Source organism: Bos indicus x Bos taurus, chromosome 16 (genome assembly GCF_003369695.1).
Source record: "Bos indicus x Bos taurus breed Angus x Brahman F1 hybrid chromosome 16, Bos_hybrid_MaternalHap_v2.0, whole genome shotgun sequence".
Classification (NCBI taxonomy): domain Eukaryota; kingdom Metazoa; phylum Chordata; class Mammalia; order Artiodactyla; family Bovidae; genus Bos; species Bos indicus x Bos taurus.
This window is the reverse complement of record NC_040091.1, coordinates 67,735,880-67,754,611: the sequence shown is the minus strand read 5'-3', so window position 1 is coordinate 67,754,611 and position 18,732 is coordinate 67,735,880. Positions and strand designations below refer to the sequence as shown.

Here is an 18,732-nt window from a genome sequence, read left to right as displayed (position 1 = left end):
ACTTCATTTATCCCCTCTAACCAAGGGCCACTTGGTTAGAGGGGATAAATGAAGGGGAAATAAATATTTAAAAAGGTTAGAGGAGTAACAGGAGCTCGGATCCTATTTGTTGTTGTTCAAGTCGCTAAGTCATGTCTGGCACTTTGATACCCCATGGAATGTAGCTTGCAGGCTCCTTTGTCCTCCATTATCTCCCTGAGTTTGTCCATTGGGTCAATGATGCTATCTAACCATCTCATCCTCTGCCGCCTTATTCTCCTTTTGCCTTCAGTCTTTCTAGCATCGGGGTCTTTTCCAATGAGTTGGCTCTTCACATCAGGTGGCCAAAGTATTGGAGCTTCAATTTCAGCCGCAGTCCTTCCAATGAGTATTCGGGATTGATTTCCTTCAGGATTGACTGGTTTAATCTCATTGTAGTCCAGGGGACTCTCAAGAGTCTTCTAGCACCACAACTTGAAAGCATCAATCTTCAGTACTCAGCATTTTTTATGGACCAACTCTTATATTCATGCATGACTACTGGAAAAACTACTGCAGCCATGAAATTAAAAGACGCTTACTCCTTGGAAGGAAAGTTGTGACCAACCTAGACAGCATATTCAAAAGCAGAGACGTTACTTTGCCAACAAAGGTCTGTCTAGTTAAGGCTATGGTTTTTCCAGTGGTCATGTATGGATGTGAGAGTTGGACTGTGAAGAAAGCTGAGCACTGAATAATTGATGCTTTTAAACTGTGGTGTTGGAGATGACTCTTGAGAGTCCCTTGGACTGCAAGGGGATCCAACCAGTCCATCCTAAAGGAGATCAGCCCTGGGTGTTCTTTGGAAGGAATGATGCTAAAGCTGAAACTCCAGTACTTTGGCCACCTCATGCGAAGAGTTGACTCATTGGAAAAGACTGTGATGCTGGGAGGGATTGGGGGCAGGAGGACGACAGAGGATGAGATGGCTGGATGGTATCACTGACTCGATGGACGTGAGTCTGGGTGAACTCCAGGAGATGGTGATGGACAGGGAGGCCTGGCATGCTGCAATTCATGGGGTCACAAAGAGTTGGACACGACTGAGCGACTGAACTGAACTGAATTGAACTGAAAGATATTTTAATGTAAGACTAATTTTTCTCAGGATATTTTTTTAAATTTTTTTATTGAAGGATAATTGCTTTACAGAATTTTTTTATGGTTTTCTGTCAAACTTCAGAAATGTCTCCACTTTTTAATATGTTCTGTAGGTTTATCATAGCTTTCCTTCCAAGAAGTAAGTGTCTTTTAACTTCATGGCTGCAGTCATCCTCTGCTGTGATTTTGGAGCCTAAGAAATGAAAATCTGTCACGGCTTCCAATTTTTCCTCTTTTATTTGCCATGAAGTGATGGGATCAGATGTCATGATCTTAATTTTTTTAATGCTGAGTTTCAAGTCAGCTTTTTCACTCTCCTTTTTCATCAAGAGGCTCTTTAGTTCTTCTTTGCTTTCTGCCATTAAAGTGGTGTCACCTGCATATCTGAAATTGTTGATATTTTCCCCTAGATTACAGCTTGTGATTCATAGGGCCTTGTAAATTGGTATATGGGATCCTAGATTTTTCTCAGAATGACTTGCAGGACCATGAACAGACTTGGGACAAAGCAGGGACCTGATCTGACTTATAGCTTAAAGGGATCACTATGGTTGCCCTGTGAGGAGTAGAATGTAGTGGATGAAGTTGGAAATCCACTGCAAGAGCCCAGGGGGAGATAGTGGTGACCTGGATGAGCAGGGAAGCAGTGAATGTGATGAAATTTCACATTGGGATCTTTTGAGGGTAAAACTAGCAGATTTTGATGTGAGGTGTGAGAGAAAGGAGTCAAGAATGATTCATAGGTTTTGGACCTAAAAAACTGGAAAAATAGAGTTGCCAACTGTTGAGATGGGAAAAACTCATATGGAGCAGGTTCAGGAAGGAGCTTAGAAGTTCGACTTGGCATGTGGTCGGTTTAAGTTGCCTTTCAGACATCCATGCAGGGAATGGTGCAGGATGAAGAATACCTCTGGGAGTTATCATCATATTGACAATATTGAAAGCCTTGAGTTTAAATGAAATCACTTAAGAGTGTGTGAGTGGATAGAGAACAGAATCATGGGCTCAAAGGTGAGGGGGATGAGACAGAAGTCAGGGAGATTTGAGGAAGGCTAGACTGTGGTGTTCTGTGAGCCAGACACGTTGCCAGGTGGGAGAGATTAGCTGTGTCCAATGCTACTGCAAAGTCTTACTCTCTTTACCATGACCTGTAATATGCAATTAGAACTCTTATCAGCTCTTGTTAGTGATTTTATGTGTACTTAGAAATCAGTAAGCACAACCTTTGCCACAAATAATCCTTGAGCAATCAATATTATGCTAGACATACAGGCCATGTGTGACACAAAGATACAAGACAAGGCCTGATGGGCATTTGGGGTGTATTATACACAGGTAGACAAAATAAACAAGATGTTCACCCAGCTTCAAACTTATGAATGGGACTATTACTTAAAAAGAATTCATTTATAAATGTAGTTCCTACTTGGAACTTTCAAAGTGTTATCACATATAAATAATACTATAAATAATAGTTGTCTCTAAAGCTAGGTACCCAAAGCTATGCTGCTGCTGCTGCTGCTAAGTCACTTCAGTTCTGTCCAATTCTGTGTGACCCTATAGACAGCAGCCCACCAGGCTCCCCCATCCCTGGGATTCTCCAGGCAAGAACACTGGAGTGGGTTGCCATTTCCTTCTCCAATGCAGGAAAGTGAAAAGTGAAAGTGAAGTCGCTCAGTTGTGTCTGACTCTTAGCGACCCCGTGGACTGTAGCCCACCAGGCTCCTCCATCCATGGGATTTTCCAGGCAAGAGCACTGGAATGGGGTGCCATTGCCTTCTCCGACCCAAAGCTGTAATACATCTAAACTGTAACACTGAGACCAGTGACTGATTTTTCTGGTTATTTTATTATTTGTTTACTTACTTTGAAACTCATGATCCATTTAGTCTCTCTATACCTCAGCTTTTGTGGAAAATACGTTTGAGACACCTAATTCCTGTCAAATGATACCATTACTGATAGTGATCACAGGGTTATTTTTATGAGATGATGAAGCATCTCAGGTCTTGCACTGCTGGTTCCCAATAGTTCCTTAAGGAGAGATAGCTGTTTGGAACACACACGATAGTTGCACACGGCAGGGGACTAAAAATGAAAAAAGTGAGTAAGTGTTGCTTTACTGTGACTTTTCAGTCCTCTCTCTTTCTGCCCAGTTTAAACATAGTCTGTCCTGCTCATCCCACTAGCATAAACACATTCTGGTGTTGAAGGAGTTTGGAGGGCAGGAGAAGTGAAGATCACAGAGTATGTTCAGCCCGTCTTGGTACCTCTCCAGGCACTAAACCCAGGCTCCAGCACAGGCTGCCCCGGTAATGGTGTCTTCATATCCTGGGCTTCTGAGCAGAGGGGGCCCTCTAGTCTCATGCTTATCACATGGCTTTTAGGGCATCTTCCCTTTCGTAGGTCCCTGGGCCAGGAAGATTTCCCTGGAGAAGGAAATGGCAACTCCTTCCAGTATTCTTGCCTGGAAAATCCCATGGACAGAGGAGCCTGGTGGGCTGCAGTCCATGGGGTCACACAAGAGTCAGACAGAACTTAGCAACTAAACAACAGCGACCCCGTCCTAGGTTGCTGTGCTCTGAAATGGTCTTGGGATGGGTGTCTGTGTGAATGAAGACCAACAATACTGCATATGTGAGTGACTAACGTAAAAAACATGAGGAGAGGACGCCAGGCTTGTTTTCAGTGCAGATGGGTGGTATGACACTCCTAAGTCAGGCTGAGAGGTGCCCGAGGGAAGAGTTTAATTGCGTTTTTGTGCAGTAACTACTGGACAGGTGTCAAAGGGTAGCTCCATCATTCCACTTGGCTTGAAAAAGTGTAAGAAATCCTATCAGGCTCCTATTTTTGACAAAATGGATTTCCACCAATTCACATTTGCTGTAACTGGTGAGTGTATGAGTGTGTAATTGAGAAAGATGGGGGAAATTTTTAGAAAACCTAAGAAGCTAAGACAGAGTAAGTATGAATCACTACATTTTGGGAAGTTATTCATATATTATGTTTTTTCTGACTTGATTTTGTGACATTAAGAGCCCAGACATATTAACACATTAAGCAGTTTTGCAAAACTTCCTATTCTCTGCATAATGTTAGCAAGTCATTCGTAAATCTACTCTGCGATGTGTTAAGAAGTTTTACCTGGATCTTGAAAGCATAGACATTTCTTGTAGGCTTATTAATGGCAATGAGTCAGTTCAGTTGAAGTGAGAAATCCATGAACTTTGTGGTGCCTGAAACATAGGGACTGATTATCAGAATATTATTGGAATGTTTTAGTATTGTGATATTTTTCCTTTACAGATGACTGTTTTGTGGTGTGGGAATTTTGGTTTACTTTAACACAAACTGGGTTAACTACTTACTTTGTTGACTCTGCAGGTGTACATACACCTTAAGATTTTCAATCCTTGTCATGATGTTTTACTTACATATTCAGGAAGGGCAGGAAAAATTCACTTGTTTTTAAAATGTATTATGAAAAAGAGGTTGCCTTTCTGTGAAAACCTGAATAGCTTCCCTAACTATTTCCCCTGGCATCAATTTTGTGTAGGTGTTAAGCACGTTTTTGTTTAAACTGGTATTTATTATGGAAATCTATGCTTAAGTGTGATGGAAAATCAAATAAGTGGAAGCCTGTGACATTCTGTGGAAAAGGCCAACAGAATCTCCAAATTTGGGAATTCTATGGATGTGTGTAATTGACGGAGTAAAACTGCCTTTGTTCCATCTTGGACTATTTTTTTCCATCAGTTTAGAACTTCAGGCTTTAAAAACAGAGCATGAATAAATGCTGGTTGGTGGTGTGCCTTGGGCAAACTGGTGTAAAAATATTGCCTGGTGCTGTGTCTCCTTGATCTCACTCTTCCACCTACCCAAATCTTATTTTAAGGATAACCTCTTTCAAAAGAACTTCCTAGACAGAGTGTGACAATGACTTGTATTAAGTTCCTATCTTATTCTTCTAGACCTGTCTTTTTGTTAACTGAACAGCCTTTATCTTTTTCTTTTCTACTTGTTCTTTTGTTTCTTTCTGACTTCTTGCTCCCTCTCCTCTCTCCAAATTTTCCTTTTCTTCCATTAACCAACCCCCCCGCCCCCCGCAATTTATGCTGAGGTGAGGTGGAAAGGGACAGATAGACAGAGATTAACATTCTGATAGAATATTAATGGACCATAATATGGAATGTAGGAAAGTTCATGGAAAAATGCACAGCTGGGGAAATGCAGGTTTCAGTCTGCTTGCTTGTACATGTATTTTTTTTGGCTCTTTCAGAGTTACAAGGACTCAGATCTTGGCCATGTTTTATTGTTTCTATATCACAGTGTCATTTCATGCAGGATTAAAAGAACAGCACAATTTCAGTGTTTCCAGTTTGATCCTTGTCTGATGTATAAATCATCTCTATAATCATCTTTCAAATGATCACCTGAACTTGGATTCTGTTATACAAATTCATTTAATGATAGAAGATTAGTATGTAGCTACTCAGTGAGATTTTGATGACTTCAAAATGCCTTGGAACATGCTTATATTAGATGAAAACTTGAAAGCACATTAATTATGACAACTATTAAAACCAAAAATTGAATATATGCATGTTGTAAAAAAAAAAAGCGTTTTCAGGGACAGTGAGTGAACATTTTAATTCTTATTTTTCCAAATGTTCAATATTGTATATACACAAATGTATATATATCTATAACTTGTATGATTTAAAAACAGCTTCCAGAGTGGATAAAACAGGGAAGGCGACCCTCATACCCTGTGATGTGCCTCTTGCTTCTGGCCCTGTTGATAACATCCACCTCCAGCTTTCTGCTGTTTCCTACTTTGGACTTTAAGCTTTTGTTTCTACTAATAGGAAATAAATTTACACTTACAAAAGAACAAGAAAAAAGCTGTACACTTCATTAGTGTGTATAAAAATAGCTTTGACATGCAATGGCATAATCCTTAAATAGAAAGAAAAAGTCTTGGGAAGGTAAGCCAGATGTTTACTTTTAGAGGTGCTTTCTAAAATCTGGTATGTGGAAATTGCTTTCTGTAGGTAATACTATCCTTTCTAAGCATTAAGAATTAAGCTTTTTGCGTTTTTTACAGAAAGGACTCTTCTTTACAAGAAGTTTCTAATTAATGTGTGGTTAAACTTAGGTCATGCATTGTGTGGAAACACATTCTAAGGGCTTTGAAAGCCTTTTTAAGATAATAGGAAATGTGTTTTGACTCAAATTGTGTCCAACAAAGACAAAAGATTAAAAACAGTACTGCATATTACCTTTCTGACTTAAAAGATATACTCTGGGGAGACCTTGAAAACTTCCTCCTTTACCAGACTCTAAATATAGAATGATGTAATCACCTGTGTTCTGTATGAAATATGCAAATGTTCTACTCCATCTTTTTTCTGCATATAAGATCAGAAATATATCTTTTAAAAATAAAAATGTTGATGTTAGATTTAGAAATCTGACCTTTGCCAATACTTAAAACAGTTCATTTAATTGTGATATATAATTTTGAAATTTATGTTTCTTTTTTGAATTTATGTAGGTGCCTCTAATTATCCTAGACAGGGAAAAAAAAAAAGGAAAAAAATGTCATCTTTATGTAACTATAGAATTTTTTTTATCTTGACTGATTTTTGTTAGGAAATAAGTTACATAATGTGTTTCAGGTTCATTTATTAAACCAGAGGTTAGAATTGTACATGTAGTATGAAATATTTGATGTCAAAAGATGAATATACACATTTACTGATAGCAAATGTTATCATCTTAAATAGTAGATAATATCACCTGATTTCTGAGATGTGTGCAAAAGTTGGACATAACGTGAATTTCCAATAAGGATGCAGTGGTTAGTTCATATTTTCTCAGAATAGCATTCTCAACCATATAGAATTCTTCTTAAGCTAACACATACATATCCTTCACAGTAGGACTATATGCAAGACCATACTAGATTAATTTGCTGTTAATAGTTTCCTGCTTATTAGAGTTAGCTTTAATTCTGCAGTATGATGGCTCAGTGGGTAAAGAATCTGCCTGCAGTGCAGGAGACTCAGGAGATGTGAGTTTGATCCCTGGGTCAGGATGATCCTCTGGAGAAGGAAATGACAACCCACTCCAGTATTCTTGCCTGGGAAATCCCATGGACAGAAGAGCCTGGGGAGCTACGGTCCAAAGAGTGGCAAAGAGTCGGACATGACTTAGCAACTAAACACTCAACACAAGTATTAGGCTCAATGAAATTTATCATGTTATAAACTCTTAATGAAAACATATATACCATTCTGTTGTATGCTATTATTAAATTGTCATTTGATAGATCAAAAAGTGCTTGGATATTGGCCATTTGGTGTAGTTTAATCAGTATTGTCATTAGCTTAGAGCTACTGCTGGAATGTTTTTATGGAGCTGTGTGCTAATGCCGTAAGGTTTTCAGAAAGTTGTTTGATTCCTTGTTGGATTGTCAACTATCTCAATTGACATTCTGACAGAAATATCTCAGGCAAGGAAGCCTGTGGCACTGTTTAACTTTCCAGAAGACCAAGAAAGGACCCAAGTCGAAGAAGATGAGTTTGGTTTCTGGGGATTTTTCCAGTGGTACAAAGGATATCATGGGTTGCCTTTGTATGTAAACTTGCAATGAAACCCTAGAATGTAACTTCTTGGCTGAACCTGATTTAGTTTGTAGAATGGCCCGGAAAGCAGCCCCAGTGATTAAGACTACAACCTATCACTGACATTAGAATAGAAGTTTCTTATGCAACAGTTGTCTATAAATAACATTTAAGACAGATATTTATGGCTAATAAAGATTTTCCAAAAAGCGCCTAGGAAATGGACAAACAAATGTTATTATTCATTGATTAAAAAATGCCGATTGAGGTTACCTAGGATCTCCCAGTGTTGCATCTAAATGCTGAGTCCGGAAGAGTAAAGGCCATTTTGAGATACTCTGGTTCTATCTGGGGCTTCCCTGATAGCTCAGTTGGTGAAGAATCCATATGGAATGCAGGAGACTCCAGTTTAATTCCTGGGTCGGGAAGTTCCCCTGAAGTAGGGATAGGCTACCCAGTCCAGTATTCTTGGGCTTCCCTTGTGGCTCAGCTGGTAAAGAATCTGCCTGCAATGCGGGAGACCTGGGTTTGATCCCTGGGTTGGGAAGATCCCCTGGAGAAGGGAAAGGCTACCCACTCCAGTATTCTTGCTGGAGAATTCCATGGACTGTATAGTCTATGGGGTGGCAAAGAGTCGGACACGACTGAGTGACTTTCACTTTCACTTTCTGGTTCCAAAGCAGCTCACATCATCTGATATTAGGTAATCATGGTATATTGGTACATAGCCAGAAGGTTAGGGGTGAGCATAAGGATCCTCTCAGTTCAGTTCAGTTCAGTTCAGTTGGTCAGTCGTGTCCGACTCTTTGCAACCCCATGAATTGCAGCACGCCAGGCCTCCCTGTCCATCACTAACTCCCGGAGTTCACTCAAACTCACATCCATCGAGTCGGTGACTCCATCCAGCCATCTCATCCTCTGTCATCCCCTTTTCCTCCTGCCCCCAATCCCTCCCAGAATCAGAGTCTTTTCCAATGAGTCAACTCTTCGAATGAGGTGGCCAAAGTACTGGAGTTTCAGCTTTAGCATCATTCCTTCCAATGAACACCCAGGGCTGATCTCCTTTGGAATGGACTGGTTGGATCTCCTTGCAGTCCAAGGGACTCTCAAGAGTCTTCTCCAACACCACAGTTCAATAGCATCAATTCTTCAGCGCTCAGCTTTCTTCACAGTCCAACTCTCACATCCATACATTACTACTGGAAAAACCATAGCCTTGACTAGACGGACCTTTGTTGGCAAAGTAATGTCTCTGCTTTTAAATATGCTATCTAGGTTGGGGAAACAGTGTCAGACTTTATTTTTTTGGGTTCCAAAATCACTGCAGATGGTGACTGCAGCCATGAAATTAAAAAGGGTCCTGTAGCCTTTGGCAAAAGTTCTCAAGCATCGTTGCATATTATTGATGGATGATGATTGTTTTTTGTAGCATAACAATAAATAGCAATGATACCTACATAATATCTTCCCACAAAGTCATTTGGCAATGAGAACATAATTATTTTGCTTTCCTCATTATGCATCTTCAAGTCTTTCAAAATGGTCTTGTTTACATGGTTGAAGTGGTCAGACGTGTGTGAAATGGTCAGATGTGTGATTTGACTTCTTTCCTAAAGAAGAGCCTCCTCAGGGTGAAATTAGTTCCCCCACAAAGATATAGTGACCAAAAAGGTATAAAATTGTGTCTTACAGAAATTTGGCAAGAGAGTATTTGTTCCTCTTTGAGGAACTTTGTCATTATACAGATGTCAGTATAACTCTAGTTGGATTTAGCTATTATATCAGTTGAGTAGAAGAAATAATGTTCTTTTTCAGAGGAGAAAATGTGAGATCAGTCTTAAATATCAGTTAAAAGAAGCTGTCACTGAACCAGTTCCTGGACATCATTGTGCCTGTGTGCTCCGTTGCTTCAGTCACGTCTGACTCTTTGTAACTCTATAGGCGGCAGCCTGTCAGGCTCTTCTGTTTGTGGAATTTTCCAGGCAAGAATACTGGAGTGGGTTGCCATGCCCTCCTCTAGGGGATCTTCCCAACCCAGGGATTGAATCTGCATCTCCTGCCTTGCAAACAGATTCTTTACTGCTGAGGCACTGGGGAAGCCCCGTACATCATTGCTGTTGCCCAATTAGATGCCAGTGCCTTGTACCTGCAGTTTGAAATTCTTGTATCACTTCAAATTTTCAGATTACTAGCGTGACCCTACTTTTAGGATTATAGGTGTAATAGCATATTTTAGTGACATCTTGATTATAATATTAACAGGGGAGGAATCTGTAGTAGGCTTTCAGAACAATCTGTATTGTTCTGGTAAACATGAACATCTGAGCATCTGAGCAAAGGAGAAAAAAACATGAAATCAGAAATTGTATTTTAAGATTCACAATATAACCTACTCTGAAAACAGTGTGTTCTTCAGGCCTTCCCTGGGGTTGCTTACTTTCTAATAGCTATTCCTTAAAGCTAGTCAAGTACTTTAATACACATGAGAAAATTATTCCTGGGCATTGGACTCCCAGGAACATTTTCATGATTGTCATCGATTGCCTTGAGTTGCAAACCTATACTGCTGCTGCTGCTAAGTCGCTTCAGTCGTGTCCAACTCTGTGCGACCCCGTAGACGGCAGCCCACCAGGCTCCCCCGTCCCTGGGATTCTCCAGGCAAGAACACTGGAGTGGGTTGCCATTTCCTCCTCCAATGCATGAAAGTGAAAAGTCAACGTGAAGTCGCTCAGTCGTGTCCGACTCTTAGCAACCCCATGGACTGCAGCCCACCAGGCTCCTCCGTCCATGGGATTTTCTAGGCAAGAGTACTGGAGTGGGGTGCCATTGCCTTCTCTGAAACCTATACTAGTCTCTTACAAATAAGTGTGTCAGCATGGTTTGCTGTTAAAGCTCAATATAGTTCCAAAATGCCAGATGACATTGAGACATAAACAGTACAATTCAAAAATGCACAAATTCCCATTAGAACTCAGTGAACTTTGATTCTAAAGCCACCATTGTCATGGAAACCAAGGTTTTTTTAATAATTACTTTTAAGAGCAATTACCTTTATCAACTCTAGGAGTATAAGCCTCTCAGAGCTCTGTTTCTTAAGTTTAATTTCTTATTCTTGAATAGAATCATGTATGCAACTGCCTTTCATTTTTTTTCGCTATACATATATATTTACTTTGTTAGATTTGTACAATTTTTTTGTAGCTTTGTGGGTATATATATATATATATATATTTAATACAACTGCCTTTCCTTAATGCACGTTCTATGATTGTAGATGAGCTGAAAAGCAAAATTGAGTGTGAATCCATTGAAGATTATTTTATACTATTTCTATTGTAGGTTTTATGTTTGGAAGTCCTCTCTTAATCAATACTTCAGGTAATAATATGTTAGGATTAAATGCAGAGGGTCCTACATTTCCTTTACCCTAACCTAAAAAATACAGCTTATTCATAAATTGTCAATATGGTTGTTCATAAAAGTTGTCTTTAGTGGAAAAGTGAGTTTTTATTGTACATGAGGTGATTGTTGCTTTAATCACATAATATGGCACATACAGGAACACTTCTCAGAAAGGCATTTGTTAAGTGCTCTGATGGCCCGAACTGACATTGAAATTACAGAGTCTCTTAGGTCTGTGTCAGTGCCCTCACCAAGGGCATCTGATATCCTTTGGATGTTGACCAAGGGACCTTGTACAAATAGATAAAATAAATTTATCAGAATATTTCAGAGAAAGGACCTCATGGTAGACTCATTCTCACAGTGATTTGACATGTTCCTGGTTCCATCTAAAGCTTCTGTTGCAATAATCACAGCTCTGTGATAACTATTTACAACCCACACATTGCCAGACATTACTGTCTCTAAGTCTACATATGCTTCTTTTGGATTTAAATAATTTGTGGAACTTATCCAACTGTCTGGGTGATGCTGCGAACCTTGTCATCGACAAGCAAAAGAATAAACTAAAATGATGATGCTGGCTATGGATGTTATATTGTCAGCTGTTGGAGGACTTAGCTGGCTTCTAGGGAATAAAATAATTAATTTTACTTAATTAAGTGGAATCACAAGACATGTCTTATCTTTTTTCAATTATATCACCCATGTTTTTACTTCCCTGTTGTCTCCCCATTGCCTAGCACCATAAACAATTGGTAAATATTTTTGAATAAATGAATATGTTGAAGATATACTTTTTAATTAAAGTACAGTTAACATACAATATTATATTCATTTCAGTTGTAAATCATAATGATTCAACATTTAAATATATTACAGAATAATCATCCTGATAAATCTAGTAACCTCCTGTTCTATACAAAATTATTAGAGTGTTACTGACTATATTCCTTTTGCTATATATTACATCCTTGTGACATTGATTTTATAAGGAAGTTTTTGCTGTATATTACATCCTGGTGACTTATTTATTTTATAAGGAAGTTTGTACTCTTAGTCCCCTTCATTTACTTCACTCAGCTCCCTGCCCTTCCCCCTCTAACAACCACTAGTTTGTCCTTTGTATCTATGCTTTTGTTTATGTTTTGCTTTATTTTTCAGATTTCATATATAAGTGAAATCATACGGTATTTTTCTTTCTTTCTGACTAATTTCACTTAGCATAATACCCTCTAGGTCCATTCATGGCAAGATTTCACTCTTTTTGATGGCTGAGTAATATTCCATTGTACATGTATCCATTTGTCTATTGATGGGCCCTTAGGTTGCTTCCGTATCTTGACTATTGTAAATAATGTTGAATTGAACATAGAAGTCCATGTATCTTTTTGAATTAGTGTTTTTCTTGTTTTATGAATAAATACCAAGAAGTAGAACTGCTGGATTATATGGTAGTTCTGTTTTTAATTTTTTGAGGAATTGCCATATTGTTTTCCAGATTGGATGCAGAAGCATATATTAGAGTGTAACTGTTTTATATTAAGCCTGGCACTTCAGAGATTTATAAAATCCTAAAACAATGCCTGTCTTCTCACTAAATCTTTGTTTTGGAAAACATAATTCTTTTTCATAAAAATGTGTTAACACATTGTTATTTTTATGTGAATTAATCAAAACATTTGAAAGTTAGAAATTCAACCAAAAATGCAAGTATCAATAGTTGTAACTCACATTCCTATGTTCCTGGATGTCTGCAATATTTTTTGAGACTGTAATTGTTTTTGAGATAAAAAATCTGAGAGTTGCTGGCTCAGAGAAGGGAAATATATATTTGTGTTTGTGTGCATGCTCAGTCACTCAGGTTGTCCCACTCTTTGTGACTCTATGACAATAGCCCGCCAGGCCCCTCTGTCCCTGGGATTCCCCAGGCAAGAATACTGGAGTGGGGGGCCATGTCCTTCTCCAGGGATCTTCCCGACAAAGGGATTGAACCCAAGTCTCCTGCGTTGGGAGGCAGTTTCTTTACCACTGAACCACCTGGGAAGCCTGTATTTGTCTGTACAATAGCAATAACCAATTGTAATTTAAAATATAAAAAAGTAAAATATCTAAAAATAGCCTTACAGGTCTATGTGAAGTATAATAAAAAATGCTCTATTTTAGAATATGAAAGAAGATTCAGTAATTGAAGATTCACACCATGTTATTTGATGGGAAGTTTCATTATCATAGTCGTATTCATTTTCCTTACTTAATTTATAGATTACACATATATCTAAACAGCAAAAATATTTTAAACCTGTGAACATGAAAATTTCTATAAAATTTAACTAAATACTTCTAAAGTTTATGTGAGAATAGTAGGTTAGTAGCTGCAAAAAATATTTTTCAATATTTTTAAGGAGACCTGCTTATCTGATATTGTATTCATAGTAGAGAGTCGGATAAACTAAATCAGTGATCTCAAAACTAGCTTCTTTGTGTGCTATGCATATATGTGCACATATGTATATTCATGTGCATTTAGTATATGTTAAAGGAACCATTAGCACTCAACTTCGCTCACAATAAAGGACGTATAAATGTAAACGATTCCTATCAGTTCGGTCAAGATAGATTATTAATATTAGAGGTAAATTGCATTTGTAAATTGCTGTGGGGGCAATTATAAATTGTAACTGCCTTCTTGGATAGCTACTTGCTACTATATATCAAGTGCTTTAAAATATTCATAATCTTCAATGTGGCAAATTTATTTCTAGTAATCTCTTCCACAAAAATATTCAGAAATGAAAAAAATATTTATACACAAATATGTTCATAACAGCAGTTTTTATAATTCAACAAATTTTAGAACAGCATGTATGTCTACATATATGGCAGTGATTAAGTAAATGTGGTAATTGCAAGGAAAACCACATGTAGAATAATATTAAATAAAAATAGAGAATACATTTCATATAGTGCGTAAGGCTGGCTATGTAGAATGTATAACAGAATGCCTGGAGTAGACACCTTAATACATTAACTGTAGTTGTCTCTCAATTCTGGAATTGTGAGTAATTTGTATTATCTTCTTTATTCCTTTCTGTATTTTCCTAAACTTTTTAAACAGTGAATACATACTGTTGTTAAAGTAAATAAAAGCTTACAATTCAATTAACTCTTGACGTTTCAACCTATAGATTAAGACAAGTCAGACAAATGAAATTTTATATTGCATTTCAGCTTGAGATTATCTGCTCTTCTACATCTGACAGTAAGTTCTTTGGGTAGTACATCCATTTTCCCAGTGTAGTTTTTATCCATTTGCCAATAAACTGTATGACTTTAAACAAGTCACTTTACCTCTCTAGGTCTTTAATTTCCTTGCCTATCAAATGAAGTTCCTTCCAATTTTAAAGTCTGGAAATTGTGTGATAAATATTTAAAAACTATATTTCCAACAGAAACGTCTTTTGCCACAATCTGTATTTATCTCTTTCACAATCATTTTCTCCTTATTCTCTTCTGTGTTTGTGTTTCTGGAGCTCTGTCTTCCCTCCCTAACATCTGATGATTGAGAAGGGATTATAATATCATCTTTCTGTCTGTCTCCCAGTATTACTACTCAAGGCAGCATCTAGATTCTAGTATTCTTGTATGAATATTGTTGACTGTCATTTACAAGTCATCGGTGATGTGCACAGTCATAGAATTTACAAAAATCTGTAGAGATTCTAAGAATCTCGATATCAATGGATTGACTTACGCTTGATGGTGAAGGGCAGTTGCCTGTTCCTTGTCGTCTTAGCCTGTACTGTCGGACCTTACTGATTTTATCATGAGTTTGAGCAAACTCCAGGAGATGGTGAAGGACAGGAAGCCTGGCACACTGTAGTCCCTGAGGCTGCAGTGTCAGACACGATTTAGCGATTGAACAACAACAACTGATTTTATACTCTATACTGTTGTACACAATCCAGGATTGGATACTTATATTTACCATTCAAAATGACTAGCATTTTAGAAAAACTTTTTTTTTTGATGAAGCTATTATATACTACTTAAATTGTAGTTGGCAATCTGATATTTTTAACTCGGTGGTGCTTATTAAAATTATTGCTATATTTAGTTGTTAATTCAAATAAATTTCTAACAGTGGTACCAGATGACATTATGAATGCATATCATAACACTATATGATAAACTTTATGCAGATCCATTCTCTTGATGTCAAATATACTTTTCTTATAATTTAATGTATTCAGTTCTTCAGTGTAAAGTTTTAATCTGTAGTGTATACTTTAAATGGAAGGGTAGACCTTAGAGTTGATGCTTTTTGACTAATGGGTTGTCTGGGGGGAATATTTGCTGTTTGATGTCTCCATGTGATTCATGTGTACTGATACATTTCTTTTTAAACTTGCAGCAAATAGTGGCAGCAATAAATGCAGGGATTATACCTTTAGGAAACACCTCCAATCAAATCAGTCACTGGGATTTGGGAAGTTCCTTCTTCTTTGCTGGCACTGTTATTACAACCATAGGTAGGAGACAACTTATTTTGTTGTTTAATTTTGGTACAGCTTGTGAGTTAAAATTCATTTGTTTGAATTTTTTTACAGTTGGTCAAAATGGTCTTCTCGAGGTAGAAAACTAGAGTCTAGTAAATTGATTTTGAAAAGAGAGTTTGAACAAAGGAATGATGAAAATGAATTACTGATTCAGAATACCGAGTTGTTTAAAATCCACCCAAAACTCGGGAGCAGTTCAGTTGAGTCCTTTGACTAATGGACAAGAACATCAAGAAATGGCTTGAAATGATGATTTTGGTAGAGGGGACAAACAAGTAGTTTAAAATTGTCCTGCATCTTTGATTCTTTAGTACAGAAAGAAATGATTTGAGTACAGTTTTGACATTCTTTTCATGAAGTTCTTATTGGATATCACTTTCTTCAACTTATAAAATTTAACTCTACATTTTAGCAGATTGTTCTATTCTTATGTGGTTGTCTATTATGATTGCTTCAGACCTTTTTATGCATTATGTTTTTCCAGTAACACAAATCTGTAAAAAATTAACAGTGAAATATGAGGATTACAAAAAGAATGAAACGTTAAGCCCTTGACCTTTTATCTTTTCATCACATTGAATGTCATAGTGTTTGAAAGTGGAACATGGTCTCTTTTTTGGGACTGACTGCATCCACTCAGCAACCCCTAGGCAGCAGAATGGGTACATGTAGGCAACTTCTTTTCTGTTATTCTTCAGTGCCCAAGAAATATTCCGAGGATATAAACACAGACCCCATAGTGAAAGCTATGCTTGCCATGCTGTGAGAATTGGGAGGGGTTACAGCTATCTTATTTCATAGAAGGAGGTAGGTTTAAAGCATAATTTTCAATGAAGGGAAGAAAATGGACTCATCACAATTATGCCGAAAATATGTGTGCAAAAGGAATTCTCCTCTTGCACATATGCTTGTGATGAGATTTCGTCTCATGAGCCCGACCTCTGATTTGGGCACGTGAATTAATTTTCTAAAGGCTTTAATTTTATTGTTTGCCATTGGTAGATTATGAAGTGCCTACAGTTTTCAAATGAGTACTTCTGTCAAAGTCCTGAATAAGAGAACATGGACAGTTTATGGATGAACTCTTGCTTAAATTTTCCTTTGAGAGGAATTTGTAGTGTCCTGTCATTACGCGGATCCACCGTAATGCCTTTTTGTGCTGAATCACTTGCCAGTGAAATAAATACCTTAGCATGTCGATGTTTGCCTTCGTTAAGAGGTCAAAGACCTATGTTTACTCTGACATTTCCATCGGCTAGGTCAAAAGTTGTGTGGCTGTGAAAATCTGGAAGAATGGCAACCTTGATTTCTAACCATAATAATAGGTTAACTATGGAGCTTAGACGGCTTGGCCATTTCTACTATGGAAATAACTGTTTATTGGGTAAACTACTTAGAGTCTGGAAGGAAAAAAAAAAGCTCACAGACAGAGTGGGAAGGGTTTGTTTCTGCCCAGTGAAAACTCAAAAAGTCCACGTTATAGCTCATCGTGACCACCACTAAATTATTCTCCAAGAGACTTAGTCATTATACAGACTTACTGTTGCATCCTGTGTTTATAAACAGTCTCATTTTTTGAATCCCAAATTCAGTAAGTTTTGCAGACATATACTTCAACACATGAAAAAAAATAAACCATTATTACCAGCCTTACCCCAAATTATAGCCATTAAGCACAGTAGCTGATTATTTAGGTTGTTTAGGTAGCTCCCTGACAGCTCACATCTCTTACTGTTCTACCTCAGGCTTTAATCTGAGGTTGATTAAGTCATTCTAGGTCAGTGACATTTACTCCATGGTCTTCTACTCTAAGGTCAAGGCAGTCTGCTCTGACCTTAGACTAGTTTTATGGTCTAGGGCAAGATAAACGTTTGGCCTTTTGCATAAGTCTCCATTTGATATCCAAGTCATTATTTAATAAAATTCAGTGTAATTATTAATATTGCTAATAATTGTCTGACCTTTGAAGTGGTTTTTAGAAACTGAGGACATTGTAACCTCTAGCACTAAGCTGCGTTGCATTGGTTGTTTAAACAATGAACTTGAGACGGTCTGGGAGACTCCATCTCAGTGGCTTCTTGTGGGGTGTCTGATACAGGCAGTGTGTCATGGAGCTGCACTGGCGGACACTGGCACAGATTTTTCTGCTTAGTGTAGACAATTTATCTAAGAAGTCAAAGTGACCCTTACTATTCATTACAAATATGCCCAAGAGAAGTTCAGTTATATAAAATAGAACGTTAAAATTTAGGGTCTAACTTAAGAGAATCTCTTCATATATCTACATGCTCTTTCCAAAACCATACCCTTCTAACCCTTCACAAATTCCATTTTACAGTGGCACAGGCTAACGTACGTTGTCGACAATTCTTTTTCTCTCATTCCGTACTCCCAGTTCATCAGTCAATCCTGCTGGCTATGCCTTTAACGGAGATCTAGAATTTAACTACTGCTCCCCATTCAAACTGCCATCATTTTGGCCCACGCTGGCATCATCTCAGCGCCAGCATCCCCGTATAGAGAAACCTTCGGTCCTGAAATACTCTCTGGATTCCAACTAATTCAGAGCAAACACTGTTCTCCATTGCTTAGGTCATCTAGTAAGATGCACGTTCTGGGATTTTTGTGTATTTGAGTCTTTTCTGTATCCCCCAATACCTGACACATAGTGGATGCTTAATAATTATTTTTGGAATTAAAAAACAGATGGAGATTCTAAATGAGATGAAGTACAGCATGTTGGAAATTACATAACATTCCATTGATAACTTATTACACTAAATTCTTAATTCCTTAAACAGGTTACTAACATTTTTGCTCATTTATTTATTCAGTAAATAATAAAACATGATTTGTCTCTCACTGTAAAGATAAGAGGTAAATTATTTGGGCCCAAGTGGCACACAGACCAGTCAGGGAGATCAGTAGGCAAATTGTCATTTACCATATAGCCTGCCAGGTGCTATGGCTTAAGGGTATTTGATGCAAATGTATGGGGAAGATTCCCTAGAAAAAGAAAGAAT

The 18,732-nt window shown here is 37.7% G+C and overlaps 1 protein-coding gene across 4 annotated transcripts in view; it reads left to right on the top strand.

The window, feature by feature from the left end:
- The window catches only part of KCNK2 (potassium two pore domain channel subfamily K member 2), a 225,661-nt gene that overhangs the window by 110,839 nt on the left and 96,090 nt on the right, over window positions 1-18,732 (top strand). For all 4 annotated transcript variants that reach the window (XM_027565604.1, XM_027565605.1, XM_027565603.1 and 1 more), the window contains exon 3: window positions 15,565-15,682. In XM_027565604.1, coding sequence (XP_027421405.1) covers window positions 15,565-15,682 — 118 coding nt within the window. The remainder of the gene's footprint in view (window positions 1-15,564; window positions 15,683-18,732) is intronic.